The sequence below is a fragment of the Sceloporus occidentalis genome, unplaced genomic scaffold (assembly GCF_023333645.1).
Source record: "Sceloporus occidentalis isolate IW3139 unplaced genomic scaffold, rSceOcc1.0.p SCAF_199, whole genome shotgun sequence".
NCBI lineage: Eukaryota > Metazoa > Chordata > Lepidosauria > Squamata > Phrynosomatidae > Sceloporus > Sceloporus occidentalis.
Genome location: NW_028317179.1, coordinates 1,507,638 through 1,529,901, shown reverse-complemented (window position 1 = coordinate 1,529,901; position 22,264 = coordinate 1,507,638). Strand labels below are relative to the sequence as shown.

The following is a 22,264-nucleotide window of genomic DNA, read 5'->3' as shown; positions in this document are numbered from 1 at the left end:
GATACACTAAATGGGTGAGGAGAAAATTACAGCTGAACACAAGCACCACAAAAGTATTAAAACAGCCTCGGTCCCACAGGGTACAAAGAAAAAACGAGCCCGTCCTTAAGGGTGTGCACACTTATGCAGCCAGGTTATTGTTTTTATTTATTTTCCCGCTCAAAGATTTCAGTTTGTTTTGCAGTTGAATTGTTCTCGGTCACGTTAAAAGGCGGGAAAAGTTCTGTCATGATTTATCTTTGTCTCATTCTTTAACATCACAAGAAGCCGGCATTTTTGTGTAGACTTTTTTATATTCACTGTAGTTATGTTTTATCAATCATTTCTCACATCTGTATCAAAGTAATTTAAAATAATAACATTTTCATTATTTGCAACACTACAAAAAAATAGAATAGATTTATTGAAGATGCCGTTTTAAATATTTTAGATATTTTCCCGCCTACAATATTGCAAGGAGAAAACATATGAGGCCTCCCAAAGCATTGAAAAAAATGTTAATTAAAACATAAAAAAATACTCAAAAAAACCAAACAATTGTCTTGTGCAAATCTATGAAAGCAAATATAATTTCCATTAAAATTAAAAAGCGCTGATTGTTCATTCCCTTTGTAAGAAATAAGTATCCGACAACAGAATTCATTAATATTTCTTTTATTAGGGATCTTTTCAGAAAATAAGTGTAGTGATGCAAAGCATTAGCTACACAAAACATGGGTCCTATATTTTGTTTTTGAGGTTTAGTTCCTAATAAAAAAAACTAAAACAAAAAAAGCTCGGCAGAAGGGTACGGTTCTTCTCCTCAATTAGTAACTGCGCCCGAACAGCGTGTAGTACTTGGCGGGACTTTTCTGGCAGACGCACTTGGCGCCGGCCGCCAGCTCCTTCAGAGGTTTGAACGGGATACAGAGGCTTTTGGCTCCCATAGAAGGCGCCCCGGGCTCGAGGTCTTGGTCCCTGTTAGAAAACGCGTACAAAGTTACTCAAAGGAATAGTGACGCTTGTTACCTTCGGTCTCCCGTAAAGTTTCTGCTGCTCTGCACAGGCAAACGGGCGTTCTCACCCACCGGCAGGGGCTTTCATTAAAAACCCTGACGGTACCCGTCCATATGATCCACGCACCATTACACCAGACAGGCTTGAAAACCAAGAAATATGTGAATAATCCACACACACGCTTATTTTGTATTCTCCAAACTGAATAATAGCCAACAGACAGCCCGTAGTAAAAAGAAAGAAAAACAAACAAAAACAAAAAACTGATAGCGCTATATAAATCAATAAATACTTTAAAATATTTTCAACCAGAAAAAAAGGGTTCTGCTGGACGGAGACACCTTATCGGTTTGAAGGATGCAAATAAATGCCTAACTAAAAGACAATGTTGCAAGTAAAACAAAACCAAAAAAAAAAAAAAGTTGGCTATGAAACCCCAGGCAAAACAAAAAGAAAAAACAAAACAATGCACAGTTGGCCGTCCAAAAACGTATTTAGCAAAATATGGCAAGAGAAAAACAAAATGAAAAGAAATGTAAAAAATAAAAGGCATCGGCAGGAGCAGAGACTTACCTGGCCGTGGTCTTCTTTATCCAGTCTTCGCAGTCGATCTCCCCGCAGAACGGAATCTGCACAATCTGAAAAATTTTTAATAAAAAGTAATAAATCATAAAACGGACGATGGAGAAAATTCTCAACAGTGAAATAACAGTAAATAGAGACCCGCGCCGGCCAAGAATTCTGGAGAGAGAGAGCGGCGTTAATGAATGAGACAAAGATGGTTCTTCTACAGAGCCGCATGGTCACAGTCAGTGTTCTGGTCGCTTCTGGTGCATCTACCAAAGGGATATTATACACAATGACTCAGGCTCGGTTTAGCCGTAACAGGAGGGATTTCGCGTTGTCTGCTTTTAATATATTTACAATAAATCCATTCAAACCAAACAGTGACGGTGATTTATGGCATTCTGCAACAATATAGAACCAAAGAATTTAATGGTGGATAAGCCCCATTTGAACATCTAGTTTGCCTGTTATTTCCTGCTGTAAAGACTCAGACCTCAATCAGTCGCGTCTTAGATTCAGGAGCCATATGTATATCCCATGCACGTTTAAATCCCCTCACTGTATTACCCTCTACCACTTCTGCTGGGAGGTTGCTGCACTTATCTACCACCCTCCCAGTAAAACACAAATGGAGCAAAGCATACAACTATGTGTAGCCCTCCTTCTTAGATTTTTCTGTTGCAGACTCTGTGACAAACATTTACACATAAGATGCACCACTTCTCATTTTTTTTGTTCATTCATTTATTCATTCATCCGCTTAACACAGTAGAGATTGTAACTAATGTCGGGTTTTGTGCCAATTACAACATATTACGAGATTAATCCAATCCGAGGGAATTCTTATTGTTCTCACTTTCTTAGCATCACGGATAACGCGTTACGGATACGCAAACAGTTTAATCTTAACGGCTCTATCATTCTTTCCCGGTCACGTGATAAACACTTGTACCGTAAACCAACATACAGAAGAAGCAGCTCAGAACATAAAAGGCGATGTCGGTCCCCCCCCCCCAAAAAAAACAGTCCAGCAGTGAAAGTGTTACGCAGGAAGACGAGCGGATTTAATGCCGCGATATCTATACATTCCGGACGCTGCTAATTACGTATCATAAAGTCTGAAGTGCTGTCGCACGGAGCGGTAAACAGGACGGCTTCCATGTCAAGGCTTTGGGTCACGAACAGATCTTTATCTCAGACAGATCGGCCTTGACAGTGTTTGGCCCCCGTGGATTGCCGATGCCAACCCAGCACTGACATTTTATTGCACTCTATCTTAGTAAATATTTTTCATCCAAAGCCATTTTAGGAAATGCTTTTTCAGCACATACGGGAGATTATAGAAGGCGGAATATTTTACACAGCGCGGCTTCAGAAACGGCATTTACCGCCACGACTGCAAAAACAGTGGAAGAGTTCAGAAAATTATTTCAAAACTTAAGAAAAATTTTCTTCACCGAGATACCTAAATCGGTGTGAGGCTGATCAGAAAATGACTTTGGGACCAAACTCTCTGCCCCCCCCCTATCTTATATAAGTTCTTTAATTCTATTCAGTAATAAAAATATAAGATATTTTAAACAAAATATATAACATTTTAAATAATCTTTGAAGGCTTATGAGACAGCTTCACATTGCTAGCCCCATTGGGTGTTGCTCGACTCAGATGGATGACCCCCCCCCTTCAGGTGTTGCTCGACTCGGATGGACAACCCTACACCCTCATTGGGTGTTGCTCGACTCGGATGGATGACCCTACCCACCCCCCAATGGGAGTTGCTCGACTCGGATGGATGACTCGTCCCCCCAATTGGGTGTTTCTCAACTCGGATGGATGACTCTACCCCCCCAATGGGTGTTGCTCGACTCGGATGGACGACCCTACCCCCTCATTGGGTGTTGCGCAACTCGGATGGATGACTCTACACCCCATTGGGTGTTGCTCTACTCGGACGGATGACTCTTACCCCCCCCATTGGGTGTTGCTCGAATGGATGACTTATCTTAAGAGATTCCCATAAATTGAGAATTTTTAATAAGCACTCCGAGAACGCTGAACTCTCCAGACAGCGAGGGTCCTGTGGAGCTTTTGCAAGCAGACCAGCAGAAATGGTTAGTGAATACCCACTTTACCCGCTAGCAAAGTCTCTTAGAGATTTTCCTGGTCTTATCCAGCTGAATTAAGAACAATAACGCTACAGTGCAGATGAAATATTTTACAGCCGGCGGGGTATAAAGTCACCACGTTCTACACTATGTTAGCGGTAGGGGTCCTTGTGGCATCACAATCTTTGTTTTTCGGCCTCGCCATTGTTATGCTCAAGTTTATGACTCGCCGCGTGATTTAATATATATCCTCCAGAAACCGTCTGTGTTCCTTATTGCACAGTCACATTAAAATATATGTTTTCTTATTTTTGAGCACTCCGTATCCTTGCATGAGACGACAGCTTTTTTTAGTTCAATGATTAACCGCGTTCTGCCCGTCGCTCTCATGACACCATAACGCATGAGAAAATGGGATTCTGGGGTTCAGCCGCTTAGTGCCGACATGTAAAAATATGACCCAGGGTAACTACTTTTCATGAAAATACTCTCTGCTGACCCTGGGCAATTAACTTGTAGGTAACAATTATTTCTAATTACGTGTTACTTTTTTTTTTGTTGGTTCACGCGTTTACAGGCCAACTGGCCCTATTCCAGAGATCGCGCAGAAATGTAATAAAACTGTCCAAATATAATTGGCCGCTAAATTACTGCTGATAACCCAACCTTAAAGCAGCATCGCCAGAAATCAGTAACCTTTTGGCACTTGACTTGGATAAACCCAATGACACCTCAATTATAATGCATGTAGCCGTCCAAAACGGATTCACCTCTTATCACCTCGTCGTCCAACGATGATAAAACACGCAATTGATAAGAGCCCTTAAACATCTTTGGGCTTTGCCCACATTGGATGGCCAAAGATCTTAGGAGGCACAGCTGAACGTCTATAGGTTGGCAACCTCCGACGTGAAGCAAAGGTTCATGGGAACTACAGTGCTATAGAAAGTAAACAACCACAGGTGGGTGACCCCCTTGGGAAGAGCCAAGGTTAATACGGTCGTATTCCAAAAGAATTCTAGTGCAAAGGGATAGACGCACCACAATCAGCAAGGACATTCTACTGGTTTCCATAGCGACTGCTCCAAGGTTCAGAACTTGAGTTTCAAAAAGGGATTTTTTTTTTTTTTTTAAATACAGCTGGTAGGTCATGGGGGACAGCTGGTAGGTCATGGGGGACAGCTGGTAGGTCATGGGGGACAGGGGACACGTGTCCGTTCTCGTTTGCCCATGTGTTATTCGTTGATGCCTTAGACATTCTAGAGCACACTGTGTAAGACTACGGTGTAAGACAGCGTTAAATGGAGCCGTGTATATTTTATTCCAGCCCATTAGAAGAACTTACTTTTCCCGAGTCCAGCTGCTTCTGGAATTCCTCCATTGTGTCCGCTACGACCATGTGGCTCGTAAGATCATGGAGTGCTCTGAAACGGATACGATAAGAGAATGAGACGCTGACCTACATCAGATCACGAACAATGCAATGGTTTACTTCTTAAATGTCATATGACAAAAAGTAGACAGACAGTAACTTCTAAGCCATTTTTGCAGCTTTCATCCAATCGGTTATCTTTCTCTGCCCTAAACGATCACAGGTCTCCCCACTATCTGGCTGAAACCTTCACACCTTCTCAGATAGGACTGAAGATAATCAGAAAACTCACCTGTTGTATAGATTTCCCTGGATCTCCTCTAAGATGCTCCTCAGCCTGTTTTCAGCCTGATCCTCTGGGATAGTTATTTTTTCCCCCGTATCACGTCGGACGGCTACAAACTGCTGGTTCTTCATATCTCTTGGGCCAACTTCAAGCCTGATTGGAACTCCCTGCAAAGGATAATGCGAGTTCAGTATCATCAAATGCTATACAACGTTAGCTATAGTATTCATAGACTTATTTTTATAACACACTGGCATTGATAAAGCACGGATTATGCGCCATTACCGAAATGAGAATTAAACACATTATGGCAGTGATAAAGAGCCACCGGGTCACAGGAGTGATGGGAGTGATAAAGGGCCATTGGAACACAGGAGTGATGGGAGTGATAAAAGGGCCTCTGTATGCCTAAGAAGAGATTCCATTAAAAATCAGCCATTTCCAGCTACAATAGTCATTTAAAATATTAACCCTGTCTGCGCTGGATTTCTCATCTTATTTTGATGGAGAAAATCATTTTATATACATACACACACTTACTTCACTCTGTACAGTTCCAGATAAGGAATGTATCACCCCCCCCCAAAAAAATTTTTTTTAAATAGATCCCAATAATCCCACAAAAAATATATATTTCCCAGCGATAAATTCCACTGCCTGGGATCTCTTGTGGTTTCCACCCTAATGCAATATAAGAAAAAATATTCTTTATCAAATATAGAACTTGGGGTATTTCACTGCTTTTGATGCCTTTTATCTTCTCCAAAGTTATTGATAACATTTTCACTTTTTTTTTTTTTTTTACAACCCCCCCATAGCAGTCTTAATTTCTCGCGCTTCTTCATTCTGAGTATTCTGACCATTCATCAAATCATTGCTTATATTTAGAATTAAAAATAAATCCAGCTGATTAACCAGTTAAATATATTTAAATCCATAAATAATTTAGCAGCGTTAAAAGAAAAGAAAAGCTTCTAGATTTTATGATTAAAACTGTGCTTTTTATGGGAAAAATCTACCTTTATTTCCAAGAAATAGTAACAAAAAAAATGCAAACAAAAAAGGGGGCTGGCATTTGCACTTGTGAAAGATGCTATAGCATACATTTCTAGCCTGGGGATGAATTAGGGCTATGAATAGAAATACTGCAGAAGCCCATTTAAATGTACAGAAAAATATAAAAATTAGTTTCACAATTTTGAACACATAAAATTTCATGTTTAAATCTCACTTTTTTTGCGTGTAGAAACCCAACGCATTTCGCCCACTTAACCTTCTTTTATAAAAAGAAAGGTCTGCTTAGAAATAGACTTGGAAAATGTCATACGGTGATAAAAAAAAAAAAAAAAAAAAAAAAAAAAAAAAAATTCTGGGGGGTCCTTAAAGGGAAAACCGTGCTTTTTATTTACTTCCCCAGAAGTATCCTTTCAGGCTCCTTTAAATAAAAAAAATTTCCATTAAACTCTATTCTTCATTAAAAGAACCAGGGCTACGGAAGGTGCTCCGATCTCGATAAATATTTAGTCAGTTATCGAATACCGTGTCACGTGAGACGTGTTATTCAGCTCTTTACAGTTTTATTGGCAACAGAAGACTTCCTATAGCATAACAACTGCGTTATAAAGGCTAAATGTTAATTTAAAGTTACCCGAGCATCGCTTTTATGACCTGCCTTTACAACATAAGTAGATGGTGATTTAAGGAGAAGAGTTCATGGAACCTAAAGAGGATCATTCACTAGAAGAGAACTTCTACCAGTCAATGAAGTTATAAAAACACAGTACATTTACTTAAAGGGGAATGAACCATTTCATTCAGTCGCTCACACCCTAATTCCCATACAGTCTGTATGGAACGACTCTTCTCCCTCTTCCTGATCCTTACACAGAAGGAGGCGCTTTTGCCGTCAGAGCTTTTAACTAAATGAAACCCACCGGATTTATAATTTTTACATCAATATCTGTGCTTTTTGTTTGAGCTATTTGTTCTCAAAGTAAGGAATTATTATATATTGTGTAAGCAAACGAATGAGGCAGAATGTGGCAATACTGGCATTATCTGAACAATTTCTTTGCCTTCTGCTTCGTCTTTTGGCCGTCTGAACCCATCAACAATAGTTAGCAACAATCCTGTAAATTTATAAGCGTTTGCTTAATGTACAGAACTCGCATGATTATTGCGTTCTATAAGCTGCCTCTACGGGTGGGAAAGGTAGCGTTTTCTATTTCTAAACGTTCTTTTAAGGCCGACTGTACAGATATTTTTTTTTAGTAAAAGTAGTCGCTGCAATACGTTATCTCTCCCAGTACCAATGTTTAACCAATATGAGCTTAAAACCCATTAATTAGTCACACATAAAGTACAGCGAGATGCTGTTTTTTTCAATAAATTTTCTTTTATAATATACCATTTACAGCCAATTATGACCGGATGAGGAAACTGCGATAAAGAGCAATAATAAAAAAAAAAAAAGACAGAAAAAAAATCCTATCAGCAAATTGCTATAACCCCCTATATTTTTCAATGTACCCTTAACCAGGACACAGAGAGGCAGACGGCACGGAAGAGAAAATACTGCTGGGACAATGACCTTGAGCTCCCAGTGGTTGAACTTCCATCCCGGAGAATAGTTGTCGCGCAGGTCGGCGCGGGCTCGGATGTCTGCGTTCAAGAGGCGCTTCAGATACTGGTTGCACTTCTTTAGGAGGGCATCTCTGTCTTCCTCCGAGAGAGAGTTTGTAATTCCGCAAGCTATAACAATGACCTAGAGCAAAGAGGCACAGATTACAACGCTCCTCGTTCTTCAACATCTATTCTAACATCTTTATTCAAAATGACGGGAACTTGTCAGATCCCACACCGACTAATGCCTTACAGAACCCTCAGCATTCCAAAAATTCCATTTTCAGTTGACCTATTATGGCTCAATGTTGCCAGCGGTAAAAATCGAGGCCATCATCACCCTGATTCAAGCTATCCGTGGAATTTAAACCCGAGAACTCTTATCTACCTCTTAAAGAACTACGTACCTGTACACAGGCTACACGAGGAGGCAACACCAGACCCATATTGTCTCCGTGGACCATGGTCATCACTCCGATTGTTCGAGTGGTAAGCCCCCAGGAGTTCTGGTAGGCATACTGTTTTTCCCCTGGAGTCTTGGGGTCTTCAAAGACAATTTCAAACATTTTGGAAAAGTTCTGCCCGAGATGATGCGACGTCGCACCCTATAAAAGATGTTTAAATAGATGCATTTAAAGTCAACGGAATATTATTTATATTATAAACTCAATAGAGCCTACTCGTGGCCAAGTTCTACCCAGGGAGCAGATCTGAACTGGTACGAGGAAGGGTCGGGTGCCACGAGGACAGCTCTGCTAGCCTTGGCTTCATACAGCTCAGAGTAAGAACTTTGGTGGCCACTTAAAACCCAAAGCAAACCGTTCCTTTTACACCCACCTGAATGGCCCGTCCGCTGGCGGATATAAAAGCTTCCACGGTTGTGGTGTAATCGCCTCCCGCAAATTTCTCCTTCTCGGTTTTCCTTCCTTTCACTACGGGGATAGCCAAGAGCTCCTCATAGACACCGGCATAGAAATCCAGTATCTGCAGGACCTGGGGAGGACGGAAGGAGACGATCGCGGGCTAAGACTTCGGAAGGAAATACTCAGCAACAAATTCAAACCCAAATTCAGAATTATTTCTCTCCATCCAGGTGAAAAAAAACGTTCACCGGAAATGTCGGGTTATTCTCTACATCAGATGGCAACACGGCACCATCAGACACAGGTACAATATAAATTTATAATTATATATATTATATACACACACCTCTGCACTACTCCTAATACCAAGCAAAAACTCATCATTTATCTTTCTTCAAGTATATAAATCTAACATCTCCTTCACACATATGTTCCCTTTGTCCTACTCTAAAGAATTCTGTGATACGTCTACAGAGTACAAACGGAGACGTCCACAAGAAGATATCGCAGAAGATGCAAGAAGCTCAGAAGAAGATATCACAGAGTAGGATGTAAGAAGAAACGACAGATGTAAGAAGAAACGACAGATGTAAGAAGTCCCCAAAACAATATGGCAGAGTAAGATGTAACGAGTCCACAAAACAATATCGAAGATGTTAGAAGCTCACAAGGAACCGAGGAACCAGAAATGGGGCAGCATGTGACTCTAATAAGACAGGTTTGATAAATCAAAGAACGCTTTGAGATACTCGGGTTTCATTAAAATCGTTCTTTGAATGCTTAGTCCTTGAGTCCTGACAGCTACGCATGACCGCTAGTTCAGTGGCTGCCTCGACAGCCGGCTTTATTGAGGCTTGATTACTACATAATCTGCATTGCTATCATCAGCAGGATGATCAAGGCCGTCTGCACAATATTCTGAAAGCTTGGCATGCCGGGAGACAGGCAAACAATATGTCTGCCTCTCGGGTTCAGCGTTTCTACGATAGATCCCGGAGTCTTCTCCGAGTTAATTCGAAGATTTTCCATTATGCCCACTTATTCCACTGTCCGACAAAAAAACAAAACCAAAAAAAACAAACAAAAACTGTTAAGTAATTTTAGGAAGATCAAGGCTCTCTGCTGGCTGTGAGCCATGGGATTTGGACTGCACAGTTACTAGCCAACTAAATGCTGCCCCCAATATAAGGGTTAAAGCTAAGAAACCGCTTTTCAGATGTACGGAAGAAAAACGTATGCGATCTATATTTGTGTTCAAAACGCTTTCAGGCAAGGCTTTTTTTTTTTTTTTAAATAAAAAAAAAAAAAAAAAATAGGAATTTTTCTTAAATTTAAAAATATTTAACAATTAAAAGAAATGTTAAACGTCACAGGCAACGAGCTTGAAACAAATGCAGTTCTTGTTTGGTAGAGTTCAAGCAAAACTGCTAATGTGCTAAAAGTGAAGGTGAATTAAGGTCACTTGGCTGGGCTATCAGAAAGCAATGAGAAAGGCGATAGCGCACCGGCGCCATCTACAGGAGGGACCCGGAACGTGTGTTATACAGGAGCATTCTGTGCCGTCAACCACTTCTCCTCTAAACATGCTAAGATCACCACTTCTACATTATTCTGGAACGGGGTTTATAAACTGGGGGGGAAAAAAAAGCATCTGAATGCCAAAAATGTGTTGTTTCCAGAAACAAGGATATATTTAAGTATCCCTTTACAATCAATATGAAAAAATAAAGAAGGAAGAAGACGGGTCAACAAAGTATCAAGGAGTTTTGGTGAATAAATGAGCCGAATTGCGGTGGTTCCCCCACCACAACATCAGGTGCCATCAATAGAAGACTAAATTCTTCATAGGATGGAACAGGGATCTTTATATTACATTAGATCATGGGTCAGATAATAAGGAATGATTAATATGCTGTCCGGCCCCCTAAGGATACAAACAGCCACTCAAAGAACGGGCGCATGGGAATGATATCTTCAATAAAGATGGCCCCCTAATAATAAAGGCTTTCAGAATCTCCCCCGTATCAATAGGAAGAGATCTGTGTAATTAGGAATTATTCTCAATATAATTAAGAAATAAGAGACCAACGTTAAGAATACACTTGGTCTGTAAATCCCTCCCCCCCATGTCTTAATGTTCAGATGGCACAAAATTCACGGGGTGGGGGGGGGGGGTTTGGTCAGATCAATAAAGACGACCGGATGTATATATTCCCACCGGTATCTTAAGAAAAAAAAAATGGAGCTGCTATTGTCACGTTGAACCCCAAAAGAGTATAAAGCAATATACAGAATTTACCTCCTCTGCTGCTTCCTCGTACGTAGCAAACGCCGTGTGTCCTTCTTGCCAAAGGAATTCCCGCGTACGGAGGAACGGCTGAGGGTGCTTGAACTCCCACCGCTGAAATCAGGAGAAAAAGACAAGACGCGATTTACCGGAACGACGCGTACAGTGACAACGTAACAACTGTACTAAAGCAAGCAAGATTAGCAAATTAAAGTTCATATAGAGAAGAGCCTGCGTATCATACACACCGGCCACATGTTCAGGCAATGCGGTCCTTCAAGTAATGGAGGATATATTACTGTATACAGCGCCGGGGGGGGGGTAATATTACTGGATACAGCGCCGGGGGGGGGTTATATTACTGTATATGGCACCGGGGGGTGTGTGTGTTATATTACAGTATACGACACCGGGGGGGGTTATATTACTGTTTACGGCGCTGGGGGGGTTCTACTACTGTATACAGCACTGGGGGGGTTATACTACTGTATACAGCGCCGGGGGTTATACTACTGTATACAGCGCTGGAGGTTCTACTGAAAGAGTAACACACTTTTTCACTTTCCCTTAAATGACATTGATGCCCCTTCTGACTCGTGGACCACAGACCGGTCACACAAAGGTATTTAATACGAAAAAAAGGCTTCTACTCCCTCACAGAACAGGTATATTTATTAAAGGAAATCTCGAAAACCTGCTCGGCTTCTTTAAAATGTAAAAAGCGACCCTTGGCTAGAGACGTCACCCAAGTGCACAGGGAACGCCAACGGCCCCCGGACTTCGTAGTCACCACCTTCTATTCACGAAACCTTGGCTGGGAACCACCGACCTAACAGCTTCCCCAATAAGTATAAAAGTTACGTCCCGTACAGAAGAAACAATGTGTCCGCGGCACCTACCACAACGTTACACCACTGGTTGAGCTTTATGGGAAGGTCTCTGTGCGACTGCACCCACTTGGCGTAAGCCGGATACATCACTGCAAGAAAGAATAAAATCCATCAGATCAGAAGGGGATCTGTTATGATAAATAATAAGAGCCATAACAGCCCCATTAACCTGCTCATCTATCGTTACGCTGCGCATGCAGAGCGATTATCGCAAATACCTGTCTCGCTCGTGGGGCGCACGGCGATCGGCTCTGCCAGCTCGGTCTTCCCCGATCGCGTGACCCACGCAACCTACAGAAAGACATAAATGGGCAATTACAAACCGCCTGCCACGAGGTACAGACGCTGGCCGCAGATCCACCCGTCCATCTTATACACAGAAGAGGAGCTTTAACCAGTAAAGTGCATTTCCAGCCGGTTACAGGAGCAGTCAGGTCATTCTTCATCATGACTGCTCCTTTTATTCTTAATAAAAACATCCCTGCCGCGTTGCCTGGGCTCTGCAGGACGGCACCTCCAAGCCCCATCCAGAACAGAGACATCATTAGAGAACGTGCCGTCCCAACGAGACCCGGCTCAGTTCCCGGATTAAGTTTCTGCACATATCACGCGTGCGTTAAAAAAAAAATAAAAAAAAAATATTCTAACAATAAATAGAATTTAAGGATTTATTATCTACGAACGCGGCTGCCGCTAGGAAACTATATCTAAGCTAACGTTATAATAATGCCCATAACTTGATAATATATTGTTTTTTATTTGATCATGTTCCTAGATTGTGATTTATTTCATTTTTTTTTATTTTTTTTTTACCTCTGGAGCAAAATCAGCAATGTGGGTCTTTTCTTTCTCCAGCGCAGCCTGAGACACGAACATCGGGAAATAGCAGTTTTCCACCCCAAGCTTCTTTATCCTGCGGTCGAAAAATTCTTTGATGGACTCCCAGATGGCGAAGGCCCAGGGACGCAGGACGTAACAGCCGCTGACATCATAATATTCAATCATCTCGGACTTTGTGATCACCTGGGGAATTTATCGCTTGGATGAGCAGCGATGGCGTATGTAGCGGTTACGCAACACCGAAATTCGAATACTCTTAAAAGTTCCGTCCAACGAAAGGCAAAGAAATAAGTGCTCCTTTGCGTTAAGGAAGAAAACTAAACCTGTCATTTTATCCTTTTCTGAAAAGACTTAAACCGCATCAAAAGAGAAACAAAGCATTTTTTTGTTTATTTGCCATCCGCTTCTTTTAACCTATCAGTGTCCTCTCTTTTTGTCACATGACCACCCGCTATAATGAATCAGTCCGGGAATTAGGGGGGTTTCCCATAAAAAGTGATTACGGCAGAAAGTTTGCTGCGATGGAATGGTCCAATTACCTGGAATATTCCACGAGCCAAATTCATATACAGTCTATTAAAGGTTTTAAAAAATAAATAAAAAAAGCCACCAGCGGTTCTTTGCTTTCCATTGGTTGATTTGGCCATCACAACAGAATTTAAAAAGCCGAAGGATTTTTTGTTAAATTATTGCAATAAAATCCCCCTTTTAAACTATCGCTCATTTACCCGCAACATGTTAAAGCAACTCTTATAGTGAGGGGGGAAAAAAAGGATCCAGGGCAGTAATTACTGTGCTTTCCTCGCCTTAAATTAACCTCGTGAGTCAATTTGTCTAATGATTCAAAAAATATTGAAATATTTATCTATCAAGAGTACACCGCAACAGACCGATTATTATTATTTTTATTATCTATGAACCGATACATTAGGGAAAGGCCCGGCTAAACCAAAATCGGATCCGATAACGACTCTTCCGGTGCTCCCGACCGTCTGCGGCGGCTTCAACGTATTTGTGAAAGGCGTTAGGTTTCCCAAGCAGGGGTATTAAGGCAAGAGGGTCCTCAAAGGGAGCTTAAACGTCTTACCTGGGAGTACCAGTCTGCAAGGTTTTCTTCCTTTTTGGCTTCCAGACCCAGCCTAAGGAAAGCAAACGTATTCTGTAATTACACTGCGCTCCATTTTATTTATGGGGGATACAATGTAGCCTCACACTTTTTTTAAGTTCAAAAAGTACAAAAAAGATTGGAGTTTTAATTCAGACTCGCCTTGTTTGTTTCTTTGGGCCTTGGCCTTCACCCGCACCCCCGGCAGAAGAACCGTTCCCTTGCTCTTTGCTGGAGTCCTTCTTCTTCTGTCCTTCGCTCGGCTTGGGCTGTTTGCTCTGCTTCTCAGACTTGTTCTCCTTCTCCTTCTGTTTTTTGTCCTCCGGGCCAGCGGCAGACACCGGCTTGTACTCGCTTCCGGTAAGAGCCTTGTACTGGGTCTTTAACTCCAGAAGTGCCTTGACTGCGGCATCCACCTTATCCTATGATAAGCAAACAAGACAAATATTAGCCGTGTTACGAGAGCCCTGATTGGGACTTCTGTGCTAAATCTCTCATTAACCTCTTTCCTTATTACACAGGCTGAAAAAAAAGACACGCGTCCATCAAGGTCAGCCTTCCCCATATCTGTTAATCTATGATCTTAAACCACAATTTACCAGTTGGATGCAAATTCTCTTCCTTGAACAATCCCTTTAATGCCGTGCCATGACGAAGGTGTAAATAAGGGGTTCTAAGTGCTGATTTTAGGCGCTCATACTGATCGATGCGCGATGAGCTCCTCGCACGCATGGTTAGTTTGCAATACAGAAGGAACTATATGTTCCTACATTAATGCTTTGCAGGCTGCCGCGGCACAGAAAAGATTTTATCTACTAACCTCTGACAAGGAAATAGCATTTATTTAATAGGGGGAAAAAAATATATTATTATATACACACACACATATATATATATATACACACACACATATACACACACACACACACACACTTCCAAAGAAGACCACCACCACCATGGGTCCATGAGCAGCTTCTTAACAGTAAAAAACGTAAAAAGAGTTGAGGCTCTCAGGTCAGTATCCGTTATAAAGAGCCACAACTAACAAGTTTCTCCAGTATAGAGAGCTTAGCTGGCCCTGTACAATGCATAACTCAAGGTGCAACGAGACTCTGAAGAAATCTCGCTGAGATTATACCTAAACAGCCAAGCTCATCCCGCAGGAGAAGCGCGCCGGGTCAGCCTTCCTAAAGCATCTCCCGTTACCGAATAAACCCAAACGCTCCGCGGCAATATTGTAACCTCTGTGCCCGTTAAAGGCGTAGACGTCTTGCTTTCGCACCGGTTCTACCGTAACCCACCTTGGCAGCTTTTTCAGCCTTCAGTTTCCGGACTTCATCGCCTTGTTTGGACACCCGGTTGTACAGCTCTTCTGCTTCGGTAGAACCCGAGCCGTTTGCCTGAGAGTCCTGGGGTTTATCCGTCGCCGGCGGCTGGCCCGGCTTGTACTCCGCTCCGGTGGCTTCCTTGTACTGAGCTTTCAGGGACAACAGCAGCTTCACGGCTTCATCCACTTTATCCTTTAACAGACAAACACAACGGAACCCCGTCCTTCCTTACCATGCATCAATTAGAAGTTAAACGCGGCTAATTAAACGATCGTAAATAGAGGCATTATATTATATTCATCACTTCTACTGCCAGCTCTTACATGAAGACCAAGTGGAAGACCAAGTGGAAGACCAAGTGGAAGCCCCCCCCCCCCCATCTACCCGAGACTCAAATCTATCCAAGCCTTTTACCTTGGGGGCTTTCTCAGACTTTAGCTTGCGGACAAGCTCCCCCTGCACAGAGACTTTCTCATACAGATTTGAACCGGCCTTTGAATGAAGGTTTTCTTGACTAGAGGTAGACAAGGCATTAGCGGCTTTACAAGGAGGCTGAGGTTGGCACCCGGGCTCATAGTCCTGGCCGGTGCTTTGCTTGTACTGAGCTTTAAGGCTTAAGAGTGTGCCCACCGCAGCCTCTACCTCTTCCTAAAGCGGAGAAAAAGAGATGAGAGAAGAAAAGGAGGTAAGAAAAAAAAAAAGGAGAGAAGAAAAAGCGAAGGAAGGAGATGTGGCAGATAAACACGGACCATTACAATATTTAAGGGGTCTGACAAGACGAGAATTGACAGACTAAGCCAAACCGATACATTAGGCGGAGAGAGCCCGGCTCGCAGGCTTACAATCCGAAGGGTCGATGTTCAAAGACAGAATCCTCCAAGATATTGGGGTCTTGTACCGCATGGTGAAATAATTTTTTTTCTTTTCTATAGTGAACAGAACTTATATATATATATATATATATTCCGTACCTTCGGGGCTTTCTTGGATTTCAGCTGCCGGACGACTTCTCCCTGCTCGGCAACCTTGTTATATAAAGCCATGCCATCGGTGGCACCGGGGGCCGTCGGATTGGAAGGAGGCGCTGGGCTAACGTTCGGCGTCACCGGAGGCTCCCCGGGTTTGTATTCTTTGCCAGTAACTTGTTTGTATTCCGCTTTCAGAGCCAGAAGTGCTTTCACGGCAGCATCGACCTGATCCTAACGATCAACGACGCCAGCAGAGAAAAAGGGAGGGAATCAGAAAATTAGAAGGAAAGACAGATTGGCGAAAGAAGGTCACGGTCGCCATCACACCGGTTTTCAAAAAGAATAGATCTTGTGAGGCAGAAATTAAATACCAAATTCGACTAGGAAAATTCCAGACCCCCACATCATCAAGAAAAGAGCCGGATGAATCCCTGAAGCAACAGCCATAGCATCTGTTTTTTGTTTTTTTTTTTGGGGGGGGGGTGTTACTAAATGTTCATTGATAAATTGATCCTGGTTCAAAAAAACTAAAAAAAAAAGAATTTCCGGCTCCTAGATGCCATATAGATTAGCCCTACCAAAGAATACAGATGCAAAGATACAATTGGTGAAAAAAAGCCAACGGCCCCCTGCCTCTAAAGAAAACTAAAATATAACTTACCGTGTTATTAAAGTATATTTTTGCCCATAATATTAATATCGGAATCACAGTGATTTCAAATGACATGTAAAATGTGAATGGAGAATACAGCGGGATAGAGGCTTTCAGAAAAACAACATTTGGGGGGGGGGTTTCTTATTATTCTGAAAAAACACATGGGGGCCACGTGGCAAATGCAGCTCTTGAAAAAAAAATTGGGGGGGGGAATCTTGCATATATTGTGCTGTATATGTAGAATGTGGGATTAAAGAGGTAAGTGTTTTTTTGGTAGCCATGTTCTTGACGGCTCCTTCTTGTCTGGAGGTCACATCAAACAGAATTTGCCACCAGATAAAATCCCTTCGGTCCCCGTCTAGTCGCCCGTTTCTCCTACCGTACAGACTTAATCAGTTGTTGGTCTCATTTTAGATTCAGGAGCGTATGCCCGTCCCATGCATGTTTAAAACCCCTCGCTGTATTACCCTCTACCACTTCTGCTGGGAGGCTGTTATCTACCACACACTCAGTAAAAGTAACACTTCTTTACATAAAATCTAAGCCCCCGACTGGAACGTCTGGAGGCATTAACGGCAGAAGAATATATAAAACGTACCTTTGGTGCTTTCTCCGTCTTCAGCTTTCGGACTAGATCCCCTTGCTCGGACACTCTGTCGTGCACGGCCCTGCTGTTGTCGCTGGCTGCGGGTTTGGGAGAGGGACTTTGGGCTGGCGCGTTGCCTGGTTTGTACTCCTGACCCGTTGCTTGTTTGTACTCGGCCTCCAGGGACAGCAGAAGCTTCACAGCCGCATCGACCTCCGCCTTGTCGGCTTTCTTGGCTTTTAGGTCCCGTACCAGCTCCCCCTGGGCGGAGACCTTGTTGTACAGCCCCAGAGGATCCACCGCTGGCTGAGGAGCTGCGTCATTCACAGCTTTAGCGGCTTTCCCGTTGGATTTCGCCTGTTCGAATAGAAATATATAAGAATAGAGAAAAACACCTTAGACTAATATATATAACATCGATAACAGCATAATGGAAGAAAGTGACCTTTCCTGTATTAAGGACAGGATCTGACACTTTTACGCTTGAATGGCTGGGCAAGAAAATATAAGAATGAAAATAGAGGATGTTTCCAACGTGCGACTCCAAACCATGAAGCCTTATATGCAAATATATCAATGCGGTACATAAAGGGATTGTCTAACGTCCCTCGGCACCCTCGGCAACAAAGAATGCCTCGTAAAAGAACTTTAATATGCATTGAAAAAAGTAATAATTAAGTTTAGAGGGCATTAAAATCTGCCCATGCCCCCGAAAAACGTATGGCCATCCCGCATGTTGGAATATAGGATACACTCACCTCGTTTTTGACTGTCGCGGTCTTTGCCTTTTCCTTCGTTTCCTTGGTTTTTTCTTTGGAGCCGGATGTCGGCATTTCCTTGGTGTGTCCGTCGGGGATGTAAATCAACACGCATGGCGCCTCCTTACAGCTGTGCGGACTGGTGAAGAACCCAACGGGGTCAGGGCGACGATTCAATATAACGTACGCGCACAACACAACCTTACAGACTTCCGCTACAAACTACACGTATACAATAGCGGAATTAAAAAAAAAAATAAAGCATTCCTATAAAAATGTAAAAAAAAAAAAAAAAAAAAAAAAATCAAGCCCACCTGATGGGTTCGTACGGCTCATCGCAAATGTAGAAGCCTCGTCTCTGGAGCTGAACAATGTCTCCCTTTTTCAGGGTCTTTAAGCAGGGATCACCCAACATCAGTTCTTCTTGCTGATTAAAATAAATTAAAAAAAAAAAGTAATAAAAAAAAATAAAAAAATACTAATCAGTAGTTCTTGTCTCCTTGCAGAGAGCCGCCCGGTCTCGGTGGAGTTACCTTGCTGTTCCGGTTTACATACTGCTTGAAGTCCTCTTCCTTGCCCAGAACGGGTTTGGTGATGAGATGGTCATAGTTCACGCAGGTAGTCGGGATGAACGGAGCCTGGAGAGTTTCCGCGAGCCACGTTATTTTTGTGGTTTTCTTGTAATCCTTGTTTTCTAGGTTTAGCTTTGCGTCCAGGGATTGTATCTTCCCACTGGAATCCCTGTAGAGGTGGAAGGAAACATGACGAGGGGTCTCCAACTATCAACCCATCCATTGTGAGGAACGGTTGAGACCTTACAGACTGGAGCTTTAAAAGTGACCCCCACTCACATCTGAGAAAATGTAAAACTCCAAAGTTGCATAAAATATCGGCTCCCAACAAAGGTCTAACCATGGAATTAAATGCAAATTCTGCATGCAAAGCAGAACGCTTTAAACAAGTGGTCTGGACCCTTCTGTATTATTAAGTAGACAGCACACAGGCCTCTTAACTTTCAAGCACCCAGGTAAAGGCTCATACTTTGGAGTCATTTTATTTATCGTCATGTCTTCATGATACTTAAAGGACATAATACAGACAGCTGGGACGGCTGCTTTGCAGACTGGTTTCTTACCGGTTGATTTTAGTGATGTTGATGTTGCCCCAGTTGATGAAGGTGACCATCTCGCCCTCAGACAAGGTCTCCGCGTCGGCTCCTTCTATGAGAACCCTCGGGCCGTACCACACTGGCTTCAAACCAACTTCTGCGTTCTGTATTAAAACGTTAAAGAGAACAACGTATTTAACCGGAAGACCATCTGGGTACCAACCTAGAAGCCACCATCGTGTGATAGACATCTGCTCTCCTGATGCAGAAGATGACATCATTGCGGGAGTAGGACGCTACTGTATCAAAGCCGCGTAGCTGGCATGTAAAGCTTCCAGCCTTGTCCCGAGCAAAACAGGGAACCAGATCATTCCTAATTACATTCAATTAAAATGTAGCACTAGAGTTTCAGGCAGAAGCTTGGTATTTGCAGCCAATAAGGTATACTAGCAGCAACCATGCTCAAGGCAATCGGAGAGCCTCAAAAAGTATATTTATGACCCTAGTCGGACTCATTTTGTGTTATTTGGATGCTACTATTTGTCCATATTTTATAGTGCATAATATTATATATTATAATATTATATTACAATCTTCACGTAATACAATGTAAAAGCACAGTGACCTTCGGGTGCTTGGCTACTTCCGTCATTCCTTCTTGCGCGTCGGGGATGTTCACCGGCACAATGTGGCTCTTGAGTAAGGCGCTGTATCTCGGCGCTACGGGATCTATAACCTGGCGAGGGAGGAGAGGAAAAAAGAAAAATAGCATTTTAAGCAAACAATTTTGGGTTGCTGGACAGAAACTGGTCTTCTGTATTTTGCTCCATGTGATGCGAGAGCTGGGTAGGTTTACAAAAATCCTCAAGCGTTTACCCTACAAAATGATTTAATTTTTTCTTTTGGTTTTAGTGTCGCTCGCATTCTACAGAACCTACTGATCTTAAGGAACATCCAGAAAATGAATTCTCGTTTTTCAGTCCACTGTTTGGCTCACGAAATATTTACCCATGGTAAAAAAGGACGAGGGGTAAATCCCATGGTAGGTGGGAAGCCACCGCTTTCAGGCTGAAGGGCTCAGAGGGGCAGCTATACTTTTTGCCTTTAGACACACTTTACCTTACTTTCAGAAACAGCGTACAAAAGATAACCCCCCCCCTCGTGACCGAGGCGTCTACGAGACCCCACAATGATCTGCTAGATCAAATCTATCTTCTGGTTTTCCTGAAGACATTACGGTGATTGTGATTTAGACTCAACTACGTCTCGTATGACCTTGAACGAGGACAGAGGTCCATTTCCAATCAAAACTAATTATGTGTTTCCCAGAGCAATATATATATAAATATATATAATCACAATAACGATCAGATTTTTAGAACATGCAGCAACATACAAGACCAGTTAGTGCCATTATTATTATTAATGTAAAAAACACACTAAAACTTAGGAGGTATGGGGGCCACATGCCAGACAAGCAGAATCTATAACGAAAAATACATAAGCAATCCAGATGTGAGAAGAAGCAGAACTGAATGCATACATTAAAGGCAAACCCAGGGGCTGGCTGGCTGCCACGGGTCAAAACTAACCCAGGACCGGAAGGATTTTAAAAGGGAAATCAATTGAAGGGCTTTGGTGTCATCCACACTTTGATTGGAGGAAGAATCACATATTTTGGGACGCTGACAGCGGCCGTTCTATCGTACCAGCTCCGTGACGTCAGGACGCCACTAACGTGTGTTCCAGGAACATGCCAGCCAGTCCGTGGGAAGAACACAATCACAAATCCCTGAAACGGGGATCCTTTGGACGTCCCAACCCTTTACCGTACCCAGCGCGAGACGAGGCAAAGGAACAGCGCCAGAACCCGCAGGTCCGACCCAGTTCCCACTGTCTGGGGCAATAGGCGGGATAAACAGGAGGTGCACTCACTGTAAAGCATATATATGGTCTGCTTGGGGTTGCAGATCCAAGAAACTCGTTTCATCGCAGTAACGAGGCGATGTACATTTACACCCCAGCAGCTCACTAACAGGGATATTTTCAAAAATATTCCCCAATTTTAACACGGTTCTCATTTTTATAGAATGTTTCAGGCATAGGCATATTAACCATTTGTTCTCGCCGTTATCTGAGCCCCAATCCACCGACTTCTTATCACACTGCCTGTGGGAAACAATAGAATGGCTCAGTCTTAAACACCCTCCCAGTCTATGGAGGAACGGACTTTATTAGCATTGCCATAAAGCATCCCCTCGGTGTGGTGTTTGAGCCGGGAAAGTCACCCAAAATATCACATGACTGACAGCAACGACGGCTCCAGGTCTGCAGATAAAGGGAGTTTATTGGAATAAAATTAGATAAAACCAGGTTTTTCCCAATGCTGACCTATATTACTGTATATACAGCGCTGGGGGGGGGGGGTTATATTACTGTATACAGCGCTGGGGGGGGTTATATTACTGTATACAGCGCTGGGGGGATTATATTACTGTATACAGCGCTGGGGGGGTTATATTACTGTATACAGCACTGGGGGGGTTATTATACTGTGTACAGCGCTGGGGGGGTTATAGTACTGTATACAGCGCTGGGGGGTTATAGTACTGTATACAGGGCTGGGGGGGTTATATTACTGTATACAGCGCTGGGGGGGTTATATTACTGTATACAGCGCTGGGGGGGTTATATTACTGTATACAGCGTTGGGGGGGTTATATTACTGTATACAGCGTTGGGGGGTTATTATACTGTGTACAGCGTTGGGGTGTTATAGTACTGTATACAGCACTGGGGGGTTATTATACTCTGTACAGCGCTGGGGGGTTATAGTACTGTATACAGCGCTGGGGGGTTATATTACTGTATACAGCGCTGGGGGGTTATATTACTGTATACAGCGCTGGGGGTTATATTACTGTATA

General features: G+C 42.8%; 1 protein-coding gene across 1 annotated transcript in view; it reads right to left on the bottom strand.

Annotated features, from left to right (window-relative positions):
- Positions 1-806: 806 nt before the first annotated feature.
- The window catches only part of LOC149278177 (bifunctional glutamate/proline--tRNA ligase-like), a 33,506-nt gene continuing 12,048 nt past the window's right edge, over positions 807-22,264 (bottom strand). The window contains exons 13-32 of the mRNA XM_089502251.1: positions 19,963-20,073; positions 19,365-19,501; positions 18,763-18,970; positions 18,544-18,656; positions 18,242-18,368; positions 17,484-17,828; positions 15,236-15,454; positions 14,097-14,356; positions 13,917-13,968; positions 12,803-13,012; positions 12,208-12,280; positions 11,999-12,078; positions 11,112-11,213; positions 8,787-8,942; positions 8,357-8,554; positions 7,918-8,091; positions 5,334-5,494; positions 5,015-5,093; positions 1,570-1,634; positions 807-957 (exon numbers count right to left, since the gene is read on the bottom strand). Of these exons, the coding sequence (XP_089358377.1) occupies positions 807-957; positions 1,570-1,634; positions 5,015-5,093; positions 5,334-5,494; positions 7,918-8,091; positions 8,357-8,554; positions 8,787-8,942; positions 11,112-11,213; positions 11,999-12,078; positions 12,208-12,280; positions 12,803-13,012; positions 13,917-13,968; positions 14,097-14,356; positions 15,236-15,454; positions 17,484-17,828; positions 18,242-18,368; positions 18,544-18,656; positions 18,763-18,970; positions 19,365-19,501; positions 19,963-20,073 (3,021 nt within the window). The remainder of the gene's footprint in view (positions 958-1,569; positions 1,635-5,014; positions 5,094-5,333; positions 5,495-7,917; positions 8,092-8,356; positions 8,555-8,786; positions 8,943-11,111; positions 11,214-11,998; positions 12,079-12,207; positions 12,281-12,802; positions 13,013-13,916; positions 13,969-14,096; positions 14,357-15,235; positions 15,455-17,483; positions 17,829-18,241; positions 18,369-18,543; positions 18,657-18,762; positions 18,971-19,364; positions 19,502-19,962; positions 20,074-22,264) is intronic.